Source organism: Salvia hispanica, chromosome 6, assembly GCF_029641045.1.
Source record: "Salvia hispanica isolate PSC_SH4W2 chromosome 6, Shi_PSC_v1, whole genome shotgun sequence".
Taxonomy (NCBI): Eukaryota; Viridiplantae; Streptophyta; class Magnoliopsida; order Lamiales; family Lamiaceae; genus Salvia; species Salvia hispanica.
Window position 1 is genome coordinate 1,342,001 of NC_142697.1, and position 25,239 is coordinate 1,367,239.

Genomic DNA, 25,239 nt, shown 5'->3' on the forward strand with positions numbered 1-25,239 from the left:
AATTGCCAATTTAAGCTGATGAAGAAAAAATAAAATTAATTTTAAGTCTTCAGATTTTCTAGATGTGAGCCAACTTGTTTTCCCACGTTGTTACAATCCCACCTTTGGAATCGTGAATTCATGTTTTTTATGATATACTATAAAATGCTCGAGCCAAAAAAAATAAAAAAAAGTTAACCAACAGTTAAAATAGTACATAAACATGGAATATAACATCTAATTACCCTATATTTTATGTAAAAAATGTGATGAGATTAATGGGGTGAGTTTGGTTGGTGGAAGAGGAAAGTTGTGACATTGAATGCATTACATAAACACTATAGTTTGAGGGAAACAGCGTGTTTGTGAAAAACAAACACTTGCTAAAGATCAATCTACAACTACAACAACATCAAAAAAGATAACCTTAAAAGTGATCAAAAATGAAAATTTTCTTTTTTTTTCCACAACCAAAAAGGCCATGAAGAAATAGGAAATAAAATTTCCTACACAACACAACTAAACAACCAAAATTTACGTCAATTATTGAGTCGAGCTTATGATGATCCTTCGAGTAAGGCTTCGCCCAGTCCACGAGTAAGTTTAGATGCACAGACTAAGAATTTTTAACACATTGACTTTTAGATTGTAAATTAATTAAACAAAATTAGAAATAATAATATTATATTCAAAATAACAATTATAAACAAAATATGTACTGTATATAATAACTACAAATTATACAACTTCAACGTATTAAAATTGAAATGACTAACAAATTATAAATATTTGGATAGCTCTGATACACAATGCATGTGTGGGAATCATTTAAAACAACAACATTTGATTAAATTCTGAGAAGAAAAAATGTTCACATATAAAATAAGGTTCCATTTATAATTGTTACAACACTAATTTAATGCTCAAACAAACTTATCAAATATTTAAAAATATTACTCCATTCTTTCACAAAGAATAGTCATATTTTTGTCATTTTAGAATGTGAAAAAAAAAAATAGTACTACCGTTTAAAAAATAGAACTCATATTTTATCCATTTTTTCTCCTTCGTTTCTTACTTTTTTCGGAGGGAGTATATTAGAGGCGAAAATATAATATCTCATGAAATATTTTCTATATAAAAATTTTATACTGTAAATAAACAGGTTTTAAATCAATGCAACAAATTTTGGTTTTGACTGATTAGACATTGGTTTTGACTTCATGAGCGGTAGTTTCATAAAATGAATGCAACAAATTTTGTACATCACCGAACCTATCGTGTAAAATTGACGGAACCTCAAAATAACAAATCACACAGTCAACACTCTAAACTAATAGATATTGGTTTTGACTTCATGAGCAGTAGTTTCATAAAATGAATGCAACGAATTTTAATAACCGAATAAATTATGAAAGGCTCTAGATCATTGAGCGAGGTATGAAATGGTTTAGTGCTTTCAACCTTTCTTCCTATGATTAGAAATTTAGAATAAAAATATTAAACTTGAGTTGTTATAACCGAATAAAGGCTCCAGATCAATTAGCAAGGTGTGGAACCTTTCTTCTTATGATGATGAGAATAAAAATACCAAGCTTGAGAAATGAGAATGTGTGGATAGTAAGTTTTCAAATATCATATTTATAGGGGAAAAAAAATAGTCACGAGACTCTTACAAAACTAAAATTGCGACTAACGGCTGATTGCCATTATTTTGAATTAATTTGATCACATTAAGAATCATTCATTGCAATAATTTCTTGAAAGTTTGAAACATTTGCAATGATAATATAAATTGTATGCTTGAAAGTGAAACATTTACAATTATATAAAAGCTGAATGTTCATAATGATTAAATAAAATTAAATATTATTAATGAATATGTAGTGTCACCAATTGGTATATAGGGGGAGTGTTATATTGCTAACTCAATACTTAATTGCTAACTACAACTCAATAATAGCCATTAGATATTCAAATTAAAGGCCTAGATCATCAACCACGAAATATCAATACGATCAACAAAAACGTCAATAAGGCTATAGGATTAATTCTAATAAATATCAATAGGGGTATTAATGTCAAGTTAGTTATAACAAACTTTTAAAAGAAATCTCAAAACTTTAAATTCATATAACATATATCAAATTAAAGATAATTTTATAAGGATTCCAACGATATACTACATGCATATGTTCCGACGTCAAAATTTGAAAAAATTTAATTTTTTTTTTGAATTTTCGTAAATTTTATGTACAGATTTATGTCAATACACCTTATATAATATGTCAATATTATGCTTGTAAAATGTCAATATGAAATTGTGTTGACATTATTATGTCTTCGTGTTGATGTATTTCATACACTGTATTGACATTATATTTCTAAACCCTAAATTTGATACTTGCTATTATCTTTTTAATATTAAAAAATGAAAAACGAAATTACACATGGCAAATTGTAGACCACAAGATTTCTAAAATCTTATGGTCTTAAATGAGTTATAGTTAGCAACTTAGGGATGAGTTAGCAATTGATCACCCCCTTGGTATATAAATATTAAATATACGTAAATGTCATTATGAATAGTATAAATATAACAACCCTTCATTTTCTATGTAATAAAGACATATTTTATAAATATTAAAATTTATACCATAACTTGTAAATATTTCAATATAAGGCTAAAACTAGTCTTTGTCTTTTATATATGCATGTATAGATAGATGACAAAATCTAAATTGCCTATATTTGTAAAATATATAATTGGACATAAATGGGGCATTAATTTAGGTTGATGGAAGTGGAAACTGGTGACATTGAATGTACTACATAACACTATATGTTTAAAGGAGACATGTTTGTATTAAAAAGGTAATCTCAAAAGTGATCAAAAATTAAAATTCCATGATATTTTCCATCGAACCCTTATGAAGCTTGTTGACAATGTCGATAGACTTCTTTGTGGGCGCCAGACGCCCAGACGCCTATAAGGTCTTAATCATATTGTGAAAACGGGTTGGGCCCTTTTATGCTGAAAGCCCAAATTCAAGTCCATCATCCAAATCCAGTACACAATTTTTGAAAAAGAAATTCTGCTTCATGCCAAAGATGAGAGCATAAAGTGTACCTTATCACAAATCTTATCTGTAAGCATTTCACAAATTATTGGTCTCATTAATGCTGCACCTTTGAAAAGTTTCAATTCTCAGTTGTGAAATAAATCAGAGTGGTTTATTTCACCTTTCAATATTAAACTCTGTGTAACAAACTTTCTTTGAAAGTGTTTTAAGCATGGCGGCTTATGGAGTTCTAGTTTCTTTTATGCATATCATAGATACCCTTCAAAAGCATCCTTCTCCTCCCATTTCTATCGACACGGAACAAGTTGAAACCCTCACTCAAATTGTTACCTTCTTGAAGGTGTTTCTTGATGCTTATATTTCCCCTGTTGTTGTTGATGGCCAAGAAGCTGATCGATTGGAGCGTCGCATTGCTGATGCAATTTATGCAGCTGAGGACGTTATCGAATCCCAGATTGTGCTTCAAATCGACAAGCGATCCCCAATTGTTGAGGGCCATGACTTCTATCAAGATCTGCAGAAAGTGATAGAAGAAATGAATTTGATCAAACTTGAAGTGGAGAAGGTTGCAGATGAAGCTCGGCCGCAGCAAAAGCCTGTTCCTGCCTTGACGTCTTCTTCTACTGTGAAGGAAAACGTGATGGTGGGCTCTGATGAAGTGTTTCTTGAAGTTTTGGATAAGCTCACTGGATATCAACTCGGCCGCGAAATCATCCCCATCACGGGGATGGGCGGAATTGGTAAGACCACTCTTGCCCGAAGTTTATTTGAAAATGCACTTGTTAAGGGGTATTTTGATATTCGTGCTTGGACTACAATTTCTCAAACATATAATGTTAGAGAAACACTTAGAGAAGTTGTTTTCCAAGCAAGTGGTGATTCAAGTAGTGATGTGAGTGAGAAAGAATTGGGAGAAAAACTATACAAGTTTTTATATGGTAGGAGGTATCTTGTGATAATGGATGATATGTGGAGTGTTGATGTGTGGGAGAAGATCAAATTTTTCTTTCCTGATAATGAAAATGGAAGTCGGATAATTGTAACAACTAGGCTGTCAAACTTGAGTCAGTTGAATGAGACTTCTAGAGTTGATATGGATTTTTTAGATGAAGCTAATAGTTGGGATTTGTTTTGTAAAACTGTATTTGGAAAAGAAAGTTGTCCTCTGGAGTTCGAGAATATTGGGAAGAATATTGTAGCAACTTGTAAAGGGCTCCCTTTATCAATTGCTACGATAGGAGGTCTTTTGGCAAAATCTGAGTTCACGAGAGAATATTGGGAGCTTATAGAGCATAATTTAAATTCAATTGTTATTAGCAATAATGATGAATTTTGCTTAAAGACATTGAGGATGAGCTATATCTATTTGCCAAACTATTTGAAGTCATGTTTTTTGTATATGGGTGTTTTTAAGGAAGATAAGAGGATCCGTGTGTCAATGCTCAAGAAGCTGTGGATTTCTGAAAGATTTTTGAAACCAAGTAGAGGGAAAAGTTTGGAAACAATTGCGCAAGAGTACTTTAAGGAGTTGGTTGGTAGAAATCTGGTTTTAGTTGATAAGTTGGGGTCGATTGGAAATGTTAAGTATTGTAAAATACATGATTTGGTGAGAGATATGTGCTTGAAAGAAGTTGAAAAGGAAAGGTTTTATCATGTCTTAAGAGATGATCGTCCAACCATAACTAGCAAACGTCGGGTTGTACTTGGAAGTGAACGGTTGTTAACAAGTGACGTCTTGAGATCTTTGTCGCATGCTCGATCCATAATATGTAATTATGACTCTAATGAAGAGGAGAGTGATTGTGACGAAGATGAAGAGGGGAGTGATCGGGATGATAATGAAGAGAGGAGTGGAGAAGTTCAACTGCCTCACAATCTTAGATTGTTGAGGACACTCCATGCATATGAAGATGGTACTGCGGGTAGGGCTTATATGCTAGATAATGTGTTTGAATTGGTGAACTTACGATACCTTTCGGTTAGCCTTCATGAGAATTTCAAATTTCCTACTTCGATTGATCTGCTTTGGAATCTATACACATTGATTATTTGCTGTTCGGATCCTCTCCCGATTGAAATTTGGAAATTGCATCAACTTCGGCATCTCATATTTAATCCTTCATTCTTCGGATTGACTCTCCAGAATCCTTCCAGTGCCGACAATGACATTGTTGTCATGGAGAATCTGCAAACACTCAAAGGTGTAAAGAATTTGATTTTGAATGAGGAGGTGGTTAAAAGAATTCCTAATGTGAAGAAATTGCATTTAAGTTATGATAAGAAACAAATGGAGGGAGAAAACTGTCTCAACAATCTTCAGTGTTTTAGTAAATTGGAAAACTTGACCTGCATTTTCAGAAATGAAATTGCTGAATATTTTAGGATTAGGTTCCCACTCTCCCTTAAGAAGTTGTCTATTCTTGCCTCTGACGGTATGGTGTTGGAAGACTTAATGCCAAAAATCGGTTCATTGCCCCTTCTTGAGAAGTTTGAAATAGAATGTGGTTTCTTCAAAACAGGCAAGTGGGAAACAATTGAAGACCAATTTCCAAGCCTCAAGTTTCTACGATTGGACGGTTGTGCTGGTCTAGAAGATTGGATTATATCAGACAAATCCCACTTTCCAGTTCTCCAGAAGCTTCATCTTGTTTTTTTCAATCGACTGAAAGAGATCCCATCAGAAATGGGAGAAATAGCAACGTTGAAATCAATTGAATTGCGTTTTTGCAATGAATCAGCGGTGAAGTCGGCTAAAAAGATAGTAGAGGAACAAGAGGATTTATATGGAGACCAACTAGACCTTCATGTTCGAGTTGTAGTTTCGAAGGCTCGAGACGCACTAAGGAGCTTGGCAAGTGCCAACTTTGAAGTTGAAGTCTTCTCTATGTAGAGTTTTTTTTAAGCTTACAATAATATTTGATCTTGTGTTGCTTGAATACTAAAAGTTAATATAGTTCAAACGAAACCATACAAAGAGACAAACAAATGAATTTCTAAAAACATTTCTAGTAAATAATTTATTTTGTAATCGGCCCAAAATTAAAGGGCCTTAATTAGATATGCAACTTCTTGAAATGCTTTCAAGTCTTCCCCAAAAATGATTCTTTACTTTGAAAAAATATCTACAACAAAAACCTTACTCCATTTTTCCACATGGTGACCAAGAGTCTTTCTTTCCTAGTGCCTACAATTGTCAATTTAAGCTGATGATAGCTAGACTAATGAAGAAAAATCAAATTAATTTTAAGTCTGCAGATTTCTAGATGTGAGAAAACTTGTTTCCACATTCTCAAAGATGGTAATCGAGAGAGGTGTAGGAAGATTGGTTAGGCATATTGAAAGTAGAAGTAGCTAGAGAAAAATATTTCTTGTATATTTTCTGGTGTATTTGAGATGTCTTATTCCCCTTGTATTTATAGGGAAATATGAGACAATCCAACCACACCAATAAATAAATTTTTGGAACTTTATAATACTAGGCACTCTATCATAATAAATAAGTTCTACGAACTCCAAAAACAACAAATAGTGGGCGGCCATTAATTACTTGTTTTTCCAACACACATGAAACCCAAAGTTTTCCCAAGTTGTTACAGTCCCACTTTTGGTGTGTTGAAATTCATGTTTTTTTATGGTATATAAAACGGTCAGAAGAAAAAAGGATTGCGAACCAATAGTGTAACATCCCACTTTTTCGAACACTAATTTTTGAGACGTGAAAACTTTTGCATTAAATGCTTTTAATGCTATGATATATATGGATTAAATGATGTGGAGTTGAATAGTTAAACTTGGAATTGAATAGTCAAACTTGTTGAATATATGACGTGGCTATTGAATAGTCAAGATTTTGGAAAATATGACGTGGTCGTGGAATGGTCAAAGTCGTTGAAAATGCGACGTGGCGGTGAAATTAGAATGGTGGATTTGTGATGTGAATATATGAATATTTTGATGCGGGGTGAAATAATATTGTGGTGAATTATTTTCCTAAGGGATGAGTAAGAATTAAATAGGAGCATTATTTATTTTATTGGAGTTTTCGACCCCTCCTATTTATTGAAGGAGAAATTCTATTTTCTTGGATTTAATTGTTGCTTGGGATAATTATCCAAATTAAATCCAAAGTCCGAATATTCCTTATTTCTCCATGAAAATTTCGATCCCTATATTTATCTAAGGAGATTTTCGAAAATCTCTTATTATGGGAGAAGGGATATTTTTATTATATTATTTGATCCCTTGTTTATTCTCTTCCATAAATAAATTCAAATATCCTAGCATATCTTGCCATATCTAGGAAGATCTTGTCATATCCTATTTAAATTAGGATTTTAATTTGAATCCTTGTGTAGAGATTCAAAAAGTCACGCCTATTTCATATGGATCGGGGAGTTTATTATTTTTATTCTGCTCCGTGATATTTTATCCTACTCCGTGAAATATTCAAATTAAACCATAGGCTAAATAAATAGCCTAAAAATTCGAATTCCCTATTTTTCCTCTTCAAATTTTCGCCTACTACAACTACCATATCTCCTCAAATCTTTTATTTATTTAATTGTTGGATTAAATCTTGCACTCTATAAATATAAGAGTGCTAGCAGAATCAGATCTTGTCTTATCACTCAGTTGTTCTTCAGATTTACAATTGACATTTCTGGATGTACTAATACATAGGAATAGACTTAGCATTGTCATAAAAAATTTTGTATTTTTAAGTTTTCTTCTTTTGATTTTTTCTCTTATATTTTCACAGACATGGTGAAACGCTGTCAAGTAGGTCTAGCTTTATCTGCCACTCACAAAAACTTTAGTTAAGCCTTAAACTTGTCCCATCCAATTTGTTCTTTGGTATCTGTTTCTATTAGTTTCAATGAAAGGTTGGCTCTATTTACTCATTGGTTTGAGTGATCTGAGTAATAACTTTATTAGATCCATCAAGCTATTTTAAGTTTTAGAGTCTGATATTGAAGGAGGGTCGATTTCATCAGAATTTTGGTTTGATGAAATATGGAGGTATCTGCCTCCATTATTCTACTATTGTAAAAAGTAAAGTTGTGATTAATCGGCAAATATGAGTAAATGCATATTGCCAAACTATATATGAAGCAGTCATGTTTTAATGGCAGACAACACGAGATATGACCTTCGATTCTTGTATAAATACGCCTTAAGCGTTCCAAATTTTATACTGAATATAGGGTTTTTCGCCGCCGCTGCTTCTATTGCATTTACATACAGAAGAGGAGGTAAAAATTTCCCCCATATTTCCATCCCTTTCCATTTCTTTCCATTACAATTAGTTTTTTGATCTTCGTATTGAAATAACTGGTCATCTATTTTATGGCTTCTATTTTTGGATTAAAGCATTCAAGCACGGGATCTTGTAATCGGAGATTTCGTTCACTTATTACCAAGAGGTTTCTTTAAATTCTCAATATTAATTTCTTGCACTCGACTGTAATAATAGATCTATGTAATATTAACATTGCTACTGTGCATCTTAGTTAGATCTGGCAATTCATGATGTCGCGTTTATTTTGTATCATCTTTTCATGTTTTCTGTTATCCATTCTGTGCCCTTTCATAATCTCCTTCCTCTTTATTCATGTTTGATATTGTCTTGTTTTGATCTTGCTATCATGATCTCTTGTTGAGGATTGTCTGTGTCTTTAACTTAATTTCTGGTTTGGGATGTTTATTTGACTGTTACGAAGCCAACTTAGTCGAATTCATGTCTAGTTTGTCATGTACTAGTTCTTGCTATCGTGCCTGCACAAAAAGGCCAACTTAGTACCCAAATAATGCACAATTCATGCACGATTCGCGCCGTCTAATGTTATAATAAACTTAATTAGTACCCAATGAAGCACAATCCATACCCAATTCATGCACATTAATGCACAATTCATGCACAATTCGCGCTGTCTAATGTGTTTTTTTCCAGTTGAAATGTCACTGTATTATTGCCTCCATCCTTACATTCATTACATGGGTATGTATTTAAGCCATGTTAGATTGTTGAGATTTTGACCTTGCAATCTATCCTTTTAGGCCGTTATTTGAAAAATGAAACAAGCGAAAATGGAAGAAGGAAATGGGGTCGATCACTTTGCTTGCATCCCGGAGGAACTACTCTTGTTGATATTAAGCCGGATTGATGACCTAAAGCATCTGTGCAGATACTCCCTTGTCTCGAAGCGTTTTGCTTTGGCTATTTATGAATTGAGATCTGTTCATTTGACTCTTCCAAGTACAATACGGTCTACCGAATCAGCAGATGAAATCTGTGAACTTCTCCCTAAGCTGGCAGGCTTTACCAGAGAAGAAATGATTGAGTTCATCAAGTCCTCACTGATTAAGGAGTTGGGGTTCTTCTCATTCCTTCGGAACTTCAGGGAACTCAGATCTATTTCGTTGGACTTGACATGTCCTCGTAGCATCTGCAGTTCCTCATATTGGAAAGTGAGGGTGAAATTCAGCAATGGTGGAGCCTTGGTGGATCTTTTTCTGGAACTACCAGCTTATGTTTCCGGGCAGGCTTCTTCATCTTCATCTGACGAGGCTTATTCATCTGATGAGACTTCTTCATCTGATGAGTCTTCATCCGATGACGACGTTGCACCAGCAGACGAAGGAATGCGCAACAACACATTGTTTCTCTTTAGATGTTGCAGTATTTGGTTACTTGTGCTATGTTTGCTCATCAAATATAACCCTTCGCTTGTGAGTGTCACCATCACAAATCGCAAGAAAGCAGGGAGAGTATTTGTGAGCAATGTAAATCTTCTTGCACGGAGAAACAAGTTGAAAGAAGCACAACTAGGCTCATTGGATCAGACAATTGCTTGGATGTGCGACTCGAAAATCCTGGAATCAGGATACATGGTGAAAGTAGTGAATTATGGGACCTTGGATGAACTAGATCATGATTCCGGCATGTTAGATGTCGGTGATGTAGTGACTTGGGAGTATACTGGGGACGAAAAGGACTTACGAGATCTGTTGTTGGAGTTTGTAGGTAAATATAAAGAATCATTTCCTTAAAACTGATCCAAGTTTAACTATGCCGGCATCAAAATGACTCTTCTCTCGTTTAGTTTAATGTTAATGTTAATTTGGGACTAAGTTTGATATTTATCTTCATCTAGGAATGTTTCTATCTTGGTTTTGTACATTGCTTTCTATTTTCAGATGGATGTTTCATGTTTGTATAATAATATCTCTATCGTGCTTTTGCACTATTTTCGCACTATTTTGCACTATTTGCACAGTTTTAGCACTATTTTCATTCTTATTTCGTACTATTTTTGCACTAATTTGGCACCATTTTACTCTTTTATTTTATGACTTTTTTGTCATTTTAATCTTTATATTTTATTTTTCTCTCTGATTCCTTGTGTCTTCCCCCATTTTCCCTCTCATCTCTCGCTATTTTCCATTTTTCTTAATTTCATTTATTTCAAAGTACAAATATTCTATGTACTCATAACAATAACTTTAATTTGATATACATTAGTTTTAAATAATTTAGTAATAAAAGATTATAAATATTGAAAACATGTTAATTAAAGACAGTTTTATATAAAAATGGTGTATTTAATGGGGGACGAGGACTCATACGTTGCACAAACAGACCAAGACACATTGTCTCTCTTTGGTTACTTGTGCTATGTGTGAATGTAAAATGTGATTAGGAAGGATTTAATTATAATGTTAGCATAAATTGGTCATATTTTCATTTTGCTGGCTGATTCAGTTTTTTTTTAAACCAAGTATATATGATAATAATTGCATGAAAATGATTATTTTAAGTTGGCTTGAAAATTTTAAATATAAGCATAATCTGAATTGTCTGTAATGGACAATCTTCACTTCCTTATATGCGGATCAGGGAGGTGTTTGCGCGCCTCTGCTGCATAATTCCCTCGGCTGCTTCAGCGAGTGATGGGTGGTTGTGGTGGCGGTGTTGGCCACGTTGTCTGTGTTGGCACTTGTTGAAGGTGGTTTGTGGTGGTGGTGCATTCGGAACAACACTAAGTACTGCGACACGGGAATTTCCTCGTTGTTGACATCGAGATGAAGTCAGCTGGTTTTAGTATATGGGCAGTTCAAGTATTTTTTGTTAGAAATGATTATCTTATTGTTAGACATAAGCCATTGTTTAAGGGACATAAATAGCCACATGACTTACTTGAAACCTTAGACACGGACACAACTCCTATAACACATGTACACAAAAATGTAGATTAATATAATGAAATAAAGTGAGATAACATTCTCAAATCCAAAACTCTCTGGCGAGAAAAAGCTAGGAGTGAAAATCATAGCATGAGTAAAGTAATGCTCTCCAGCTGCATCCTTACACATATCAACTGGTTGAATAGTTCTTGTCTTGTTGGAATGGTAGATGAGCTTCTTCTCGTCCAGCAACATAAAAATGTCTCCTTTTTTGAAAGCTTTGATGGGATGAAAAAATGGCAATTTAATCTGATCAAAATAAATAGTACTAAACCTATATTCTATAGTCCAAGATTCTTCGACTTGGTACTTCTTCATTAATTAGATGACAATTTCATTGCCACCCATGTGCAATAGCTAAAACAAAGGTAGTCCCTCCAAACAAACAACTCCCTAGTTCGGTTGATATTAAGCGAGCTAGGACGGGTGGGGTTTTGATTTTGGAAAGATGAAATTTGACGAAATCATCGGACTGGGCCATGCTTTGCAAACGCACTTGCTGATTGCACGGCTTTGGAGAGAGAGCCGTGAGAGGACGCCGGTCGTGATTTCTGGTGGTAGATTCGTGAAGCAAACTCCCTACATCAAAGAAGAAGAATTAGGGCTTTTAATGATCACTTATTTAATTTTCAAGTAGATTTTTAATTTAAATTGTTATATATGTGAAAATGCCAAGTTTATTTTAATATTGTTAATTAGTGCAGCCCAATGACATCACCTAGCCCAGCCCATGCAGTCCAAATCCAAACTACAGCTATTTTATTGAAATTTTTTATTGAATTTTGTTTGAAAGTGTTAAATATTGGATTTAATCTAAACCTAATATTATATTCTTAATAATTGGTACTTGGTTGGTTTTGATTTTGATTGGGATTGTGATTTTTATTCAAAGTGTTCCACCACCACTATATATTTATTTATTTATTTTTATCTAAATCCTAATTATAGTTATCAAATTTGAAAATGAGAGTATGATTTCCAAATTCTTCTGGTTTTCTCAATAATTAAACTTTTAGAGTGAACTTTAGAATTAGTCCATAATGCATTTTATTTTACCCTTCCGGGGTCTGAATTAGAAAAAATATCCCCAGAAAATATATATTAATAGACTTTCATGAGCATTAGATTTTACTTCCTCCGTCCTAAACAAATAGAATAGTTTTATTATTTTGGGTCATCCCCCAAAATTAGATAAAGTCTAAATATGAAAAGTTTTTAATTAATTACATACCACTAATAATGTGGATCCCACAATCCACCAACACTACTTACACTACCTTTTTCATTTGTTCTTTCTACTTTTTATCATCTATTTCTTACTTTGTCAATTGCACATTAAAATACATATCATATGCAAGTTTGTTTATTTTTTGAGGACCCTCGGAGTATTACAATTAGTAATTAGGATAGTATAAATTTTCTTCTATAATCAAGTTATTATTATTATTTAGTAGATTTAAAATTTCTGGCTACATTAGTTCTTTTTGCTTAGAAAACTGATGATTTGGATAGCTATGTATTAACTATAATCTACCAAGCATCTGCTCTTGAAGGATACATTCCTCCTAGTATCTGGAAATGCAAAAAACTTGAGATCTTGGGGTTAAGTTTCAACGATCTCAGTGGCAATATCATCCGTGCAATTGGAAATATGAGCATGCTTCAAAAGTTGTACATGGATCATAATCATTTCACAGGTATTATCATCACTATGGAAATTTGCACGATCGTTAAAGTTCGTGATTTATCCGACCAACTTTAAAGGTAGTGAGAAATATCGAATTTCGGCAATTGTTCATGGTATTTCTGACCAATTACCATTTCATTTATTGACTGTTACCAGCCACCTCTTTTATGTCAATAAATTTTTAGGTGAATTACCACAAGAGATTGGCACTCTGCCAAAACTCGAGATTTTCACCGTGTTCGGTTGTTCATTAAATGGATCCATCCCATCTTCCATATTCAACATATCAACGTTGAGGGCTTTAGACCTTACATATAATGAGTTTTCTGGTACTCTTCCATCATATTTAGGGAATTCACTAGTCAATCTTGAAGGGCTTTCTACGTCTTATAACAGACTCACTGGCCCAATTCCAACCTCTATCACCAGTGCTTCTAAACTTACCATCTTGCCAATGGCTGCCAACTCATTTAGTGGCTCTATACCCTACTTTCGTAAATTGAATCTCCTTGAGGGAATCTTCCTTTGGAGAAATAATTTGAGTGGAGCAGAATTCCCAACTCAGGAATTGACATTTCTCTCTTCGTTAACTAATTGTCGACATTGGCAGTACTTGGATATATATAGCAATCCACTTCACTTGGAAATTTTTCCTCTTCTTTAGAGATTTTTGAAGCATCATACTGCAACATTAAGCTGAGTGGTTTGCTATATTTGGGTTTGTCTAGAAATCAGCTGAGTGGACTCGTGCCACCAACAATTGGGAAACTGAAGGAACTCCAAAGACTAAATATTAGTGGCAATCAATTGGTAGGGTATATCCCTAATGATCTTTGCCGAACGAACCATTTGGGGGAGTTAAGCCTTGAAGAGAACTTGTTTGTGGGGCCAATACCAGAATGCTTGGGTGAAGTTAAATCTTTGAGAGTGATCAACTTAAGCTCCAACCAATTGAATTCAACCATCCCGTGGATTCTCACAGACCTTAAATATTTAAATTTGTCTACCAATTATTTTAGGGGTCAATTGTCACCTCAACTAGGAAACCTAAAGTTGATCAACTCTTTGGATTTGTCTTGTAATCAATTTTCAGGCTTATTCTTCAAGAGGAAGAATAGAAACTGTCGTGAATTGCTATAAAGGAAAGAACAATGCTTCAAAAGGGGAAAAAGAGAGATGTGCGTGGGATTTTGTGACAGAGGGAGAATAAATCAATGAAGCACCAGTTGATAGATCCTTGACCTATCGAGCATGAGCACCACGATTTGAACGAACAAATAGAGAAAAAGATAAACCCTAGTTGAACAAATAGAGAAAAAGATAAACCCTAGTTGAGGTGCTAGGGGTGGCGTTCACGCCGAGAACAGGAATGAGAATAACGTTTAGTTTATTTCTCAATGCTTTGATGCTAAACAATCTCCTATATTTATAGGAGAAAATACTTGAAATAATATTACATGAATAATTGAGAAATAATAGAAGATATGGAATATCTTAAATTGATATGCTAATCAATCTATCTTCCCTCCTATGCGGCTGATATAGTATCTAGGTTTTGCTTCCATGATGAGTTGGGCTTGAGAAGACTTCGGGCTGCCGCTGCGAGGGACGGCATAGAGCTGTGGTTGGCTGCACGCTGATGTCTTGGAAAGTAGAGACTCGTATCAGAGTTGAAGTCCCTATCATATTCCGACCTTAATTGACGGTTGCCAAAAATTAGATTTTCTTAACCTATCAAATAATTTTCTTAGCGGATCCGTTCCTCAGTCATTAGGAAATATTAAAGGTTTGATAACATTGGATTTATCTTTCAATAATTTATCTGGATCAATACCCAAGTCCTTAGAAGACCTTATCTTTCTTGAAAATTTTAATGTTTCTTACAACAAACTGAATGGAAAAATTCCAGATGGAGGTCATTTCCCTAACTTCAGTGCTGCGTCTTTTTTCCACAACTTAGCTCTTTGTGGTTCAATAGCATATCAAGTTCCACCATGCCGCAAAAATCATCATATATCATGGTCAAAGAAACTCACAGAAAAAGTTAGCACTGAATGCAGAAGAATTTCTTACAATAAACTTGAAAGAGGAACAAGTTCATTTAGTGAAACTAACCTACTTGGAAGAGGTAGCTTTGGTTCTGTATTCGAAGCAACACTTTCGAATGGGTTGAAAGTTGCAGTAAAAGTTTTCAACTTGGAACTACAAGGAGCAGCAAGGAGCTTTGATGTTGAAACTTCTATATTGAGCAGCATTCCACACAGAAATTTAGTTCGGATTATTGGATATTGTTGTAATATGAAGTTTAAAGCATTGATTTTCACATACATGCCAAGTGGGAGCTTGGATAAATGGTTGCAGTCCAACAATTATAGTCTGGATCTTATACAGAGGTTGAAAATAGCAATAGACGTTGCAGCCGCCTTGGAATATCGTCACCATGGCCATACATTCCCAATTGTTCACTGTGATATAAAGCCAAGCAATGTGTTGCTTGATCAAGACATGGTTGCCCATCTTGCTGATTTTGATATTTCCCAGCTTTTCGATGGAGGTGAAACTATCATTCAAACACAAACATTGGCAACCATCGGTTATGCAGCTCCAGGTATGCATGATGATGAGCTTACCAACTTAAACTTCATCATATATTAATATTTTACCTAATCCTAACAAAAATTTGAATGCATGTGATACTATTAGAGTTTGGAATGGAAGGGAAAGTGTCAATAAATGGAGATGTATATAGTTTTGGAATACTGCTGCTGGATGATATGTTCGGTGAAGAAAGAAGCTTAAAACAGTGGGTAAGTGAAGCATTAGAGCAAAATACCGCAACTCAAGTGATAGCATCTGCTTTGTTGTCAATGGAAGACCAACATTATGTTGAAAATGGTCTCTGCACATGCTATCGACATTTCCATTTTGCAATGAATAAAGAGGGTAATGAGCTAGAATGCTTTGATTGAAATTTCAGTCAGGAAAAACTTAATTACAAACTACTATTGCATCGGTTTATATCATATGTAAAAGAAGCTCCTAGAACACTAGCTAAAACCTAGCTCAACTACAGACAATATTGAATAACTGATTTTCTGCTTTTCATTAACTCATTAATGTACAAAGAACAGCTGTTTGCAGATGCTCATCAAGAGCCTTTGACCAAGCAATCTTTCCACGTCGGATAGGTGAGCTGAGAGCTCGTGGCTACATTGCATAATGTGTCTTCCTTTACCGTTGCTCTAGGATGACTCACATGCTCGGTCAGTTGCACTTCTTTCTTATCCAACGTGGACTCTGAGCTTTGGATGATCTCGCTAACACCTCCCCTCAATTCGATCGTCGACAAGGGACAAATATTCATCCAGTTGCGAAGGCGCGAGAAGAATTGGTACCCCAACGGTTTAGTCAGCACATCTGCTATTTGATCTGTTGTAGGCACATACCTCAGCTCTATTTTCTTCGCTTTTACCTTATCTCTCACGAAGTGAACATCAAGCTCTATGTGCTTGGTTCGAGCATGCAATACAGGGTTGCTTGCAAGAGATATGGTACTCACATTATCAATCCAGATCACTGGTGTCTCTCGAAGTGTCACTCCCAACTCCTCAAGGAGATATGTTATCCAGCTTATCTCACAAGTGGCTTGAGCCAAGCTTCGATATTCGGCCTCTGTACTCGATCTTGACACCACAGGTTGCTTTTTTGAACACTATAACACAAGATTCTTGCCAAAATACACACAATACCCTGTAACCGACCTCCTATCATCAAGGTCCGCTGCCCAATCAGAATCTGAAAACGCTATGAGCTTAAAGTCAGACTTCTGAACATGTATTCCATAATCATGCGATCCAGATAAATATCTGAGAATTCTTTTCACCGCTTTCCAGTGTGTATCTAAGGGAGAAGCCATGAACTGACTCACCTTGTTGACACTGAAACTAATCTCAGGGCGAGTTATAGTAGCATACTGTAGGGCTCCTACTTTGCTTCTATACAGTTTTCCATCAATGAATGGATCTCCTTCACCTTTTGAGAGTTTGAGGTTAGTTAACATAGGTGTTGGATAAGGTTTGCAGTCAAGCATTTGCACTTTATTAAGGAGCTCTTTGATATAACCTCCCTGGCTCAAATGTAAGCCTTGAGCAGTGCGATTCACCTCAACTCCTAGAAAGTGTTTCACCTCCCCTAGATCCTTCAATGAAAACTGCTCGCTCAACTGAGAAATGACTTTCTTGATGGTAGAAGAGCATGAACCAGTGATGAGCATGTCATCAACATAGATGAGAAGATAAGTGACTTCCTTGCCAGAAACTCTGAAAAACAAAGAAGTATCAGCCCTTGACTGATTGAATCCCAAGGCAAGAAGAGCTGACTGGATGGTAATGAACCATGATCTGGAAGCTTGTTGTAAACCGTAGATAGCCTTGTTCAGTTTGCAAACAAGAGTTGGATCACCTTGCTCAAAACCAATTGGTTGTCGCATATATATCTCTTCCTGTAAATCTCCATGGAGGAATGCATTGTTGACATCCAAATGAGTGATGCTCCAAGAGGAAGAAACAGCAATAGATAAGATCAACCGTATGGTTGTCGGCTTGACTACAGGACTGAAGGTTTCAGTAAAATCGAAACCAGGCTCTTGAGAAAAGCCTTGAGCTACTAACCTGGCCTCGTGCCTTACTACACTCCCATCAGCATGTTTTTTTAGTTTAAAAACCCAGTGTTTCCAATTAGATTCTTCCCAGGAGGCAGTCTTGTCAAGATCCAAGTTTTGTTTCTTAACAAAGCTAAGAACTCTTCAAGCATGGCAGTTTTCCAAAGTGGAATGAGAATGGCCTCTAGGGCTGATCTGGGAATGCAATGCAGTGAAACGCTGAAAGCTTTTGGTTTAAAGATCCCAGCTTTAGACCGAGTAACCATTTGATGAGATGGTTTGGAAGGAGGAGGATCAGGATCTTGTTGGGCTGGAGAAGATGGAGAGTTTGAGGAGGCAGACACATTGATGCCAGGAGAGTCAGGAGCAGGGCAGGCTGTAGCAGAAGATGATGTAGGTGGTGAAGTATCTGCAAAGACTTGTGAAGGATCATGAGGAGATGATGAGTGTGAAGTTGATGAAGGCACGGGTATGAAAGGAGAAAGAGTGGAAGTTATAGGAGCAGATGCTGGAAAAAGTGAAGTAGGAGAGGGTATTGTAGTTAAAGGAGGAGTTTTATGTGGAAAGAAAGATTCATCGAAGATCACATCACGAGTAATAATCACTTTTCCAGTAGGAAGAAGAGTCTTGTATCCTTTGTGAGAAGTGCTATACCCAAGAAAAGTAGAGGGAGAGGATCTGAAGTCTAGCTTATGCTTAGAATATGGTCTGGTAAATGGATAACATAGCCACCCAAATGTTTTGAGTTCTAGATAATTGGGTTTACATTTGTACAGCAACTCAAAAGGAGAAAGAAAGTTTAATGTGGCAGTAGGAAGTCTATTAATGAGGAAAGAGGCTGTGACAAATGCATCATCCCAAAAGCATTGAGCTAGACCAGATTGTGCTAAAAGAGCTAGTCCCATTTCAATGATGTGTCTATGTTTCCGTTCAGCCAACCCATTTTGCTGAGGAGTGTAAGGACATGAGACTCTATGAAGGATACCAGACTCTTGTAAAAAGGTAGATAGCCCCTGATACTCACCACCCCAATCACTTTGTAGAGCTTTGACTTTAAAATTGAATTGGTTTTCAGCCATGGCTTTGAATTGTCTAAATGCAGTGTTAACCTCACTCTTGCTTTTAAGAAGATATAACCAAGTAAACCTAGTGAAGTGATCAACAAAGGTAACATAATATCTGAATCCATTTCTAGAAGTAATGGGTGATGGTCCCCACAAATCACTGTGCACCAATTCAAGAGGAAAAGAGTGTTGAGAAACAGAATCAGTGTAAGGTAGTCTATGACTTTTGGAGACAGCACAAGGATCAAAAGAGTGGAATTTTTATTTGATGAAAATGATATATTACAATGTTCAAGAGCTTTCTTAACCATGTCTAAAGCACAATGACCAAGTCGTTTATGCCACAAATCTAGACTAGAAGAAGCTGAAACGGAATTGGAAAGAGCTGGATGAACAACAGAATTCAAGCATGATGAACTAGAAACAGGAACACTGATCTTGCTCTTATTTGAGGTGACTGAACTGGAAAGGCTGGATTTCTTGAAGCTTGGAAGTGATGAAGATTTATGCAGAAGGAAGCGGTACAGACCATGGTCAAGTGTGCCTTTGAGGATGGTTTCCTTGGACACCTGATCTTTCACAAAACAGTAGGAAGGATGGAATTCAAAAAAGACATTATTATCTCTAGCAAATTGAGATACACTTAAAAGATTTTTGGAAATATTAGGAACATGGAGAAGATTATATAGATAAAGAGTTCTAGAGGAGGAATCAGTAGCAGATTTAAAGGAAGAATCACCAATGTGTGCTATACTTATACCATTTCCATCACCAAGGTGGAGAAGGTTACCTCCATTGTATTCGGTTGCCACATTCAAGTTTAAGAAGTCATTTGAGATGTGGTTTGTTGCACCAGAGTCGGGGTACCACGAAGTGGTTGAATTATCAACACTGAACTCGGATGGTGGATGAGCAGGATGGTAGTTGTGTTGCGGCCTAGTCTGCACAATGTGGGCAGAGGGGGGGTGATAGTTGCTGCCATGAGTTGATTGAGCAGGTCTTGCTTGAGGAGCAGTGGGCAGCACAAAATCTTGTTCAAAACGATGCCAGCATTTTCCTGCAACATGGCCTGGTTTTTGGCACAGCTGACAAATCAGTTTAGGGCCACCAGCTGATCTTCCCCCTCGTGCTCCTCTTCCACCTCTTCCTCTGAAGTTGTAGGACCTTCCTCCATCACCGTGATGGTTAAATGATCTGTTTCCCTCTTCTCTGTAAGATGATTCCTTTCTCTGACCAACAGATTGTGCTAAATTCACAGAGGGAAGAGAGCCATCGCTGTTAATGGAGCTCGTGCTTCCACCTTCCAGCATGGTCTCAAAGCTCGTCAATATAGAAGAGGCTTCCTGAAGAGAGCATGGTTCTGCTCTCGAAGTAATAGCCACAATAACAGGGTGATACTCAGTACCTAGACCTGAGAGAATGTGCATAATATGGTCCTCTTGTAGGATCCTGCAGCCTGCTGATCCCAGTAGATCACAGTAATTCTTGATTTTGTTGAGATAGGCTCTCATAGGTAACCCATCTTTCTTGGCTGTCTGAAGCTGAAACTTATACTGCATAACCTTTGCCTTAGATTTGCTAGCAAAGCTTGCTTCCAAAGCTTCCCAGATATCTTGACTCGAGCTCAGCCCCACTACTATCACCATAGTACTTTCTGAAAGAGAGGACTGGAGCCAATGAGACAAACGTTGGTCCTGTCTTGTCCAGCTGATGAAATCTGGGTTCGCTCTAGTTTCTTCCGAACCTGCTTGAGTTACCATTCGAGGGGGAGGTGGATCTTCTCCAGTAAGAAAACCCTCCAAACCATATCCTCGAACAGAAGCTAGCACATGTTGCTTCCAAATGAGATAGTTATCCTCACTTAACTTAATAAGCATAGGATGATTTTGTGGAAAGATTTGATATGGTGCAACATAGGATCCAGTGCCTTGTTGCCCAATAGTCTCTGAGATGTCACTTTCAGCCATGGATTAAAGATAAAGGTAGGTGAAAATGGCAAGGGAAAGAAAATAGGATAAAAGGAGAGAGGGGAGCCTAGGATCAGATCCTAGGCTCTGATACCATGTTGAAAATGGTCTCTGCACATGCTATCGACATTTCCATTTTGCAATGAATAAAGAGGGTAATGAGCTAGAATGCTTTGATTGAAATTTCAGTCAGGAAAAACTTAATTACAAACTACTATTGCATCGGTTTATATCATATGTAAAAGAAGCTCCTAGAACACTAGCTAAAACCTAGCTCAACTACAGACAATATTGAATAACTGATTTTCTGCTTTTCATTAACTCATTAATGTACAAAGAACAGCTGTTTGCAGATGCTCATCAAGAGCCTTTGACCAAGCAATCTTTCCACGTCGGATAGGTGAGCTGAGAGCTCGTGGCTACATTGCATAATGTGTCTTCCTTTACCGTTGCTCTAGGATGACTCACATGCTCGGTCAGTTGCACTTCTTTCTTATCCAACGTGGACTCTGAGCTTTGGATGATCTCGCTAACACATTACTCTGCCAAGGAGAAATGCATCATATCAACATTTGAATTGGCAATGAAATGTTTAGCTGTTTCAACAGACGAAAGGATCAATATGATTGAAGCAGCAGCTGCTCTGCACAAGATTTATGCAACTTTTGTAGCAGGAACTCAATGGCGTTGTCTGTGAAAATTTCCCGCCAAATCTCCACCTCATTCAGCGTCATTCTGTAGCCGCAATCAGCCCATGCCTTCACCGGTGATTCGCCTACCTCTAGGCTCTGGCCACATGCCACGCCGAGAGGTAGATCTTCATCCTTTTGGTGATTCGATTTGAATTTGTGTTGTACTACCTCCGTCCCCCAAAATTTGCTACACTTTGACCCGACACGGGTTTTAAGAAATGTAATGGAAAATGAGTTGAAAAAGTTGGTGGGATGTGGGTCCTACTTTTAAAGTATTAGTTTTATAATAAAATGTGAGTAGGAATGAGTTAGTGGAATATGATTCGAGGAATAAAATATGGACTTTTTTTAGTTTTGACATTGAAACAAAATATTTTAACATTTTCTCTTACCCTCATACGGGAGATATGTCGGGGAGTTTATCTATTTTAAGGGACTGCCTATGTTATTCTTACTATGCATGCAATAATGAAATTGTCATCTGGATGATAAAGGAATACCAAGTCGATGAATCTTGGACCATAGAGTACAAGATGAGCACTGCTTGTTTAGATTTATCTAATTTTGATATGCGATATATACATGTCGCTGCAATTAAACTTTTTAAAGATGGTGATGTTTTGATGATGCTAGACCATTCTATTTTAGTCTACTACTCCAACAAAACAAGAACTCTCCGACGAGTCAATATGTTGAAGGATGCAGACGCTAAGAGGGGTTATGCCCTGATTTTCAATCCTAGCCTTCTCTCACTGAAGAGTTTGGGATTCGAGAATGTGATCTCGTCCATAATCTTAGTCTATATTTATGTGTTTTTGTCGAATGTTTGTTTGTCTTTTAGTATTGGGGTTTTGGCCTTGTCGTGTCGAATCGCAATTGTAGTTTAAAGTTTTCATTCGAATGAATTGTATGGAGCAGTAAACTTAGGTATGCTCTCTTGTGAAGTATTCTTTTAAAGTACTATTTTAAACTGTTGACTTCGATATGTAGATGACTAGTTAACTATACTATACCATCTTTTGTGATGTTCACAGCCCTTGGCAATTGCTTCTGTGACTGGATGTATGCAACAAGGGTATGTGGAGATGCTGAATGCCACAATTTGATATCCCCTACAAAGCTCAGTTGCAATGGTGGTGATGGGAAGGAACTCTCTACCATCCAGTCTCTGAACTTTGTAAGAAATTCAAAATTGTCAATGTTGTGATTGAAATCCGGAGAATGACTCTTGATGACTAGTTAGCTATACATCTCTTGTGAGGAACACAGCCTGCTGTGAATGGTTCTTGGTGTGAAGGGCATTTGGAGGTGCAGAAGGCTCAAAATCTATTGTCTCAGTAGCAATGGTAAAGGGAAGGAACTGTCTTCCAATGTAACTCTTGCTGTTCAGACCCTAATTAGGTGTCTCCAATTTTCAGGCGAACTTTGTGCTCGTAATAGGCAAATATTTTTGTAGTGAATGTTCAAAAAATTGCAACTTACTCATCAATTGTTAGGTAACTTATAGATCTTGGTCATCCAATCGTTTCAAGCATGTTAACTAATCTTCTATATTGTATTTTCTATACGTAATTTTTCATGACATATGGTATCATTGTCATAATTGAGTATGGTATCCGCAAAGCTCATTCATAGAACGTGGGGCCTTTAAATGATTTTCCAGTAATATGATGTGATATATATGACAATTTTAATCGCAAAAACATCGTTAGCTTTAAGCTTTAATATTTCCGTTTTCATTATTTGCATACGAACGATAAGAATAAATAAATCCAAATCTACAACTAAGTATTGAGCATTGATCATTGAGCTATTACTTGGTGCAAGATGCTCGATCGTGCTCAATCAAGCGTTTAATCACCGAATGAACTTTGTGCGTTTTTTGATGCATTATGCTCGATTGTTTGTTTAGTCAATAATAATGTTTGTTTAGTCCTTAATATCGCAACTAGTGAATTCATTGCGATATTACACACATACTATTTGTTAAAATACTGGAATTATCAGACTTCTAATTTCATTTTTATAAGTAAATTATGCATATATGCTCACTAAAGAGCTTCGGATTCGAGAATGTGATCTTGTTTTAGTCCATAATATTAGTCTACATTTATGTGTTTTTGTCAAATGTTTGTTTGTCTTGTAGTATTCGGTTTGGCCTTGTCGTGTCGAATAGAAATTGTAGTTTAAAGTTTTCATTTGAATGAATTTATTGTGATATTATTTATGAAACTTCTAATTTATTTTTATGAGTATTATAAAACAAAACAGTAGGAATAATAAATGACGAAATCACTGTAGCAGAAGAATCCCTAATTCTTACTTATTTAGTACTCCACAAAATGAACGCCGCTGCTTCTTCTTATTCTTCTTCAACCATTAAAATGGAGCGTAATTTCTTCAGAAATCTGCCATCTGAAATCACCACCGAAATCCTCTCACGCCTCCCTCTCCGAAGCATTGCATTAAGCAAGTGCGTTTGCAAACGATGGCTCAATCTGCTCGATTCCGATGATTTTGAATTCAAAACCCCACCCGCCCTTGCTCTCTTCCAGCAAATGAACTCAATTCGGTGCTCAATTTTCGAAATTGAAGACGAAGATGAAACCGATGAGGAGAAGAGCCATGATCTTCACTACATTCCGCTCACCGATTTCGATATCCCTTACGAAAACTCAGAACCACTGGCAGGTATGGCTGCAAACGGGTTGCTTCTTCTATACTCACGGTTAGGGTGTCCTCAAATTCCGCTTTTTCTATGCAATCCGATCACTCGTCAATATATCGAGCTCTGGTGCCCTCATGTATACATCTTAGATGATGATGATGATGATGATGATGATGATGATGATGATGGTGTTTATGTGGTGTTCAGCATTGGATTTGGAATGAGCAAAATAAGCGGGCAATATAAGGTGGTCTGTATCATTGTGGACACCGACTCACATTACGTATACACCCTCGGAATAGGAACATGGAGGCGCGTTGAAGCCGGTGCTGCTTCTGGTCTCGGAATCTATTCAGCTGGTCACATTGTTTGTAATGGCAACATCCATTGGATAGGAGTATATCATTCGGCTAATATCTTACGGATTTGTGCTTTTGATCTTGAAAATGATAGTTTTAGCGTCTTCTCTCCTCCTCCTCCTCTTCCTGTAGGACGTAGGCGTCTAATCGGGAAGTTGTCGGCTTTGAGGGACTGCCTGTGTTATTCATACACATGGGAAGATGAAATTGTCATCTGGTGGATGAAGGAATACCAGGTCGAGGAATCTTGGACCATATTGTACAAGATAAGTAATAATGGTTTTGATTTTGATCGGGCTTCTGGTATTGCTTGGAATTACATGTTTGTTAAACTAATTAAAATTTTTAAAGATGGTGACGTTTTGATGCTACTGGAAAAAAAGCAGCTCATCTACTACACCAATAAGACAAGAACTATTCAACAAGTCGGTATGTTTAAGGATGCAGTTGCGAAGGATTACGACATTGTTAGTGCCGTGATTTTCACTCCTAGCCTTTTCTCACTCAAGAATTTCGGATTCGAGAATGTGATCTTGTTTTAGTTAGTCTACAATTGTGTGTTTGTGTGGAAGGTTTGTTTGTGGTGTAGTTTTTTGGTTATAAGTCTTCTTTGTCATTTACAGTACGGGTTTGGCCTTATCGTGTCGACCCGATACACACTACATATATTTGGGATGTTGTATGTAATATTAATTGTTGTCGCTACTGCACCAATAATATTTTTTTCAATTTTGGAATAAAGTGAACCAATTAGCCCCAAATTGTACCTTAAATGGTTAGTGGCTAATTTTGTTAATTACCTATGATATTGAGAGCCTTTCATGGGCTTTGTAGTA

At 36.3% G+C, this 25,239-nt stretch overlaps 4 protein-coding genes across 4 annotated transcripts; all 4 read left to right on the forward strand.

Moving 5' to 3' along the window:
* The first annotated feature begins 3,162 nt into the window (after positions 1-3,162).
* LOC125205111 (putative late blight resistance protein homolog R1A-3) lies at positions 3,163-5,991 on the forward strand. Its single transcript, XM_048103926.2, has one exon. The coding sequence runs from the start codon at positions 3,274-3,276 to the stop codon at positions 5,950-5,952; it is 2,679 nt and encodes an 892-aa protein (XP_047959883.2). The 5' UTR covers positions 3,163-3,273; the 3' UTR covers positions 5,953-5,991.
* A 2,415-nt stretch (positions 5,992-8,406) lies between these two features.
* On the forward strand, positions 8,407-10,320 carry LOC125204744 (uncharacterized). Its single transcript, XM_048103466.2, has 2 exons — positions 8,407-8,485; positions 9,120-10,320. Exon 2 carries the CDS (start codon positions 9,135-9,137, stop codon positions 10,110-10,112), a length of 978 nt encoding a protein of 325 aa, XP_047959423.1. The 5' UTR covers positions 8,407-8,485; positions 9,120-9,134; the 3' UTR covers positions 10,113-10,320.
* A 2,637-nt stretch (positions 10,321-12,957) lies between these two features.
* LOC148922997 (putative receptor-like protein kinase At3g47110) lies at positions 12,958-22,717 on the forward strand. The gene is made up of 9 exons (XM_089060856.1): positions 12,958-13,003; positions 13,179-13,322; positions 13,658-13,920; positions 14,087-14,171; positions 14,714-15,601; positions 15,697-15,873; positions 21,221-21,373; positions 22,411-22,553; positions 22,646-22,717. Exons 1-9 carry the CDS (start codon positions 12,958-12,960, stop codon positions 22,715-22,717), a joined length of 1,971 nt encoding a protein of 656 aa, XP_088916982.1.
* Positions 22,718-23,760: 1,043 nt separating this feature from the next.
* On the forward strand, positions 23,761-24,945 carry LOC125205112 (putative F-box protein At1g14315). Its single transcript, XM_089060217.1, has 2 exons — positions 23,761-24,067; positions 24,347-24,945. Exons 1-2 carry the CDS (start codon positions 23,761-23,763, stop codon positions 24,943-24,945), a joined length of 906 nt encoding a protein of 301 aa, XP_088916343.1.
* Positions 24,946-25,239: the final 294 nt, after the last annotated feature.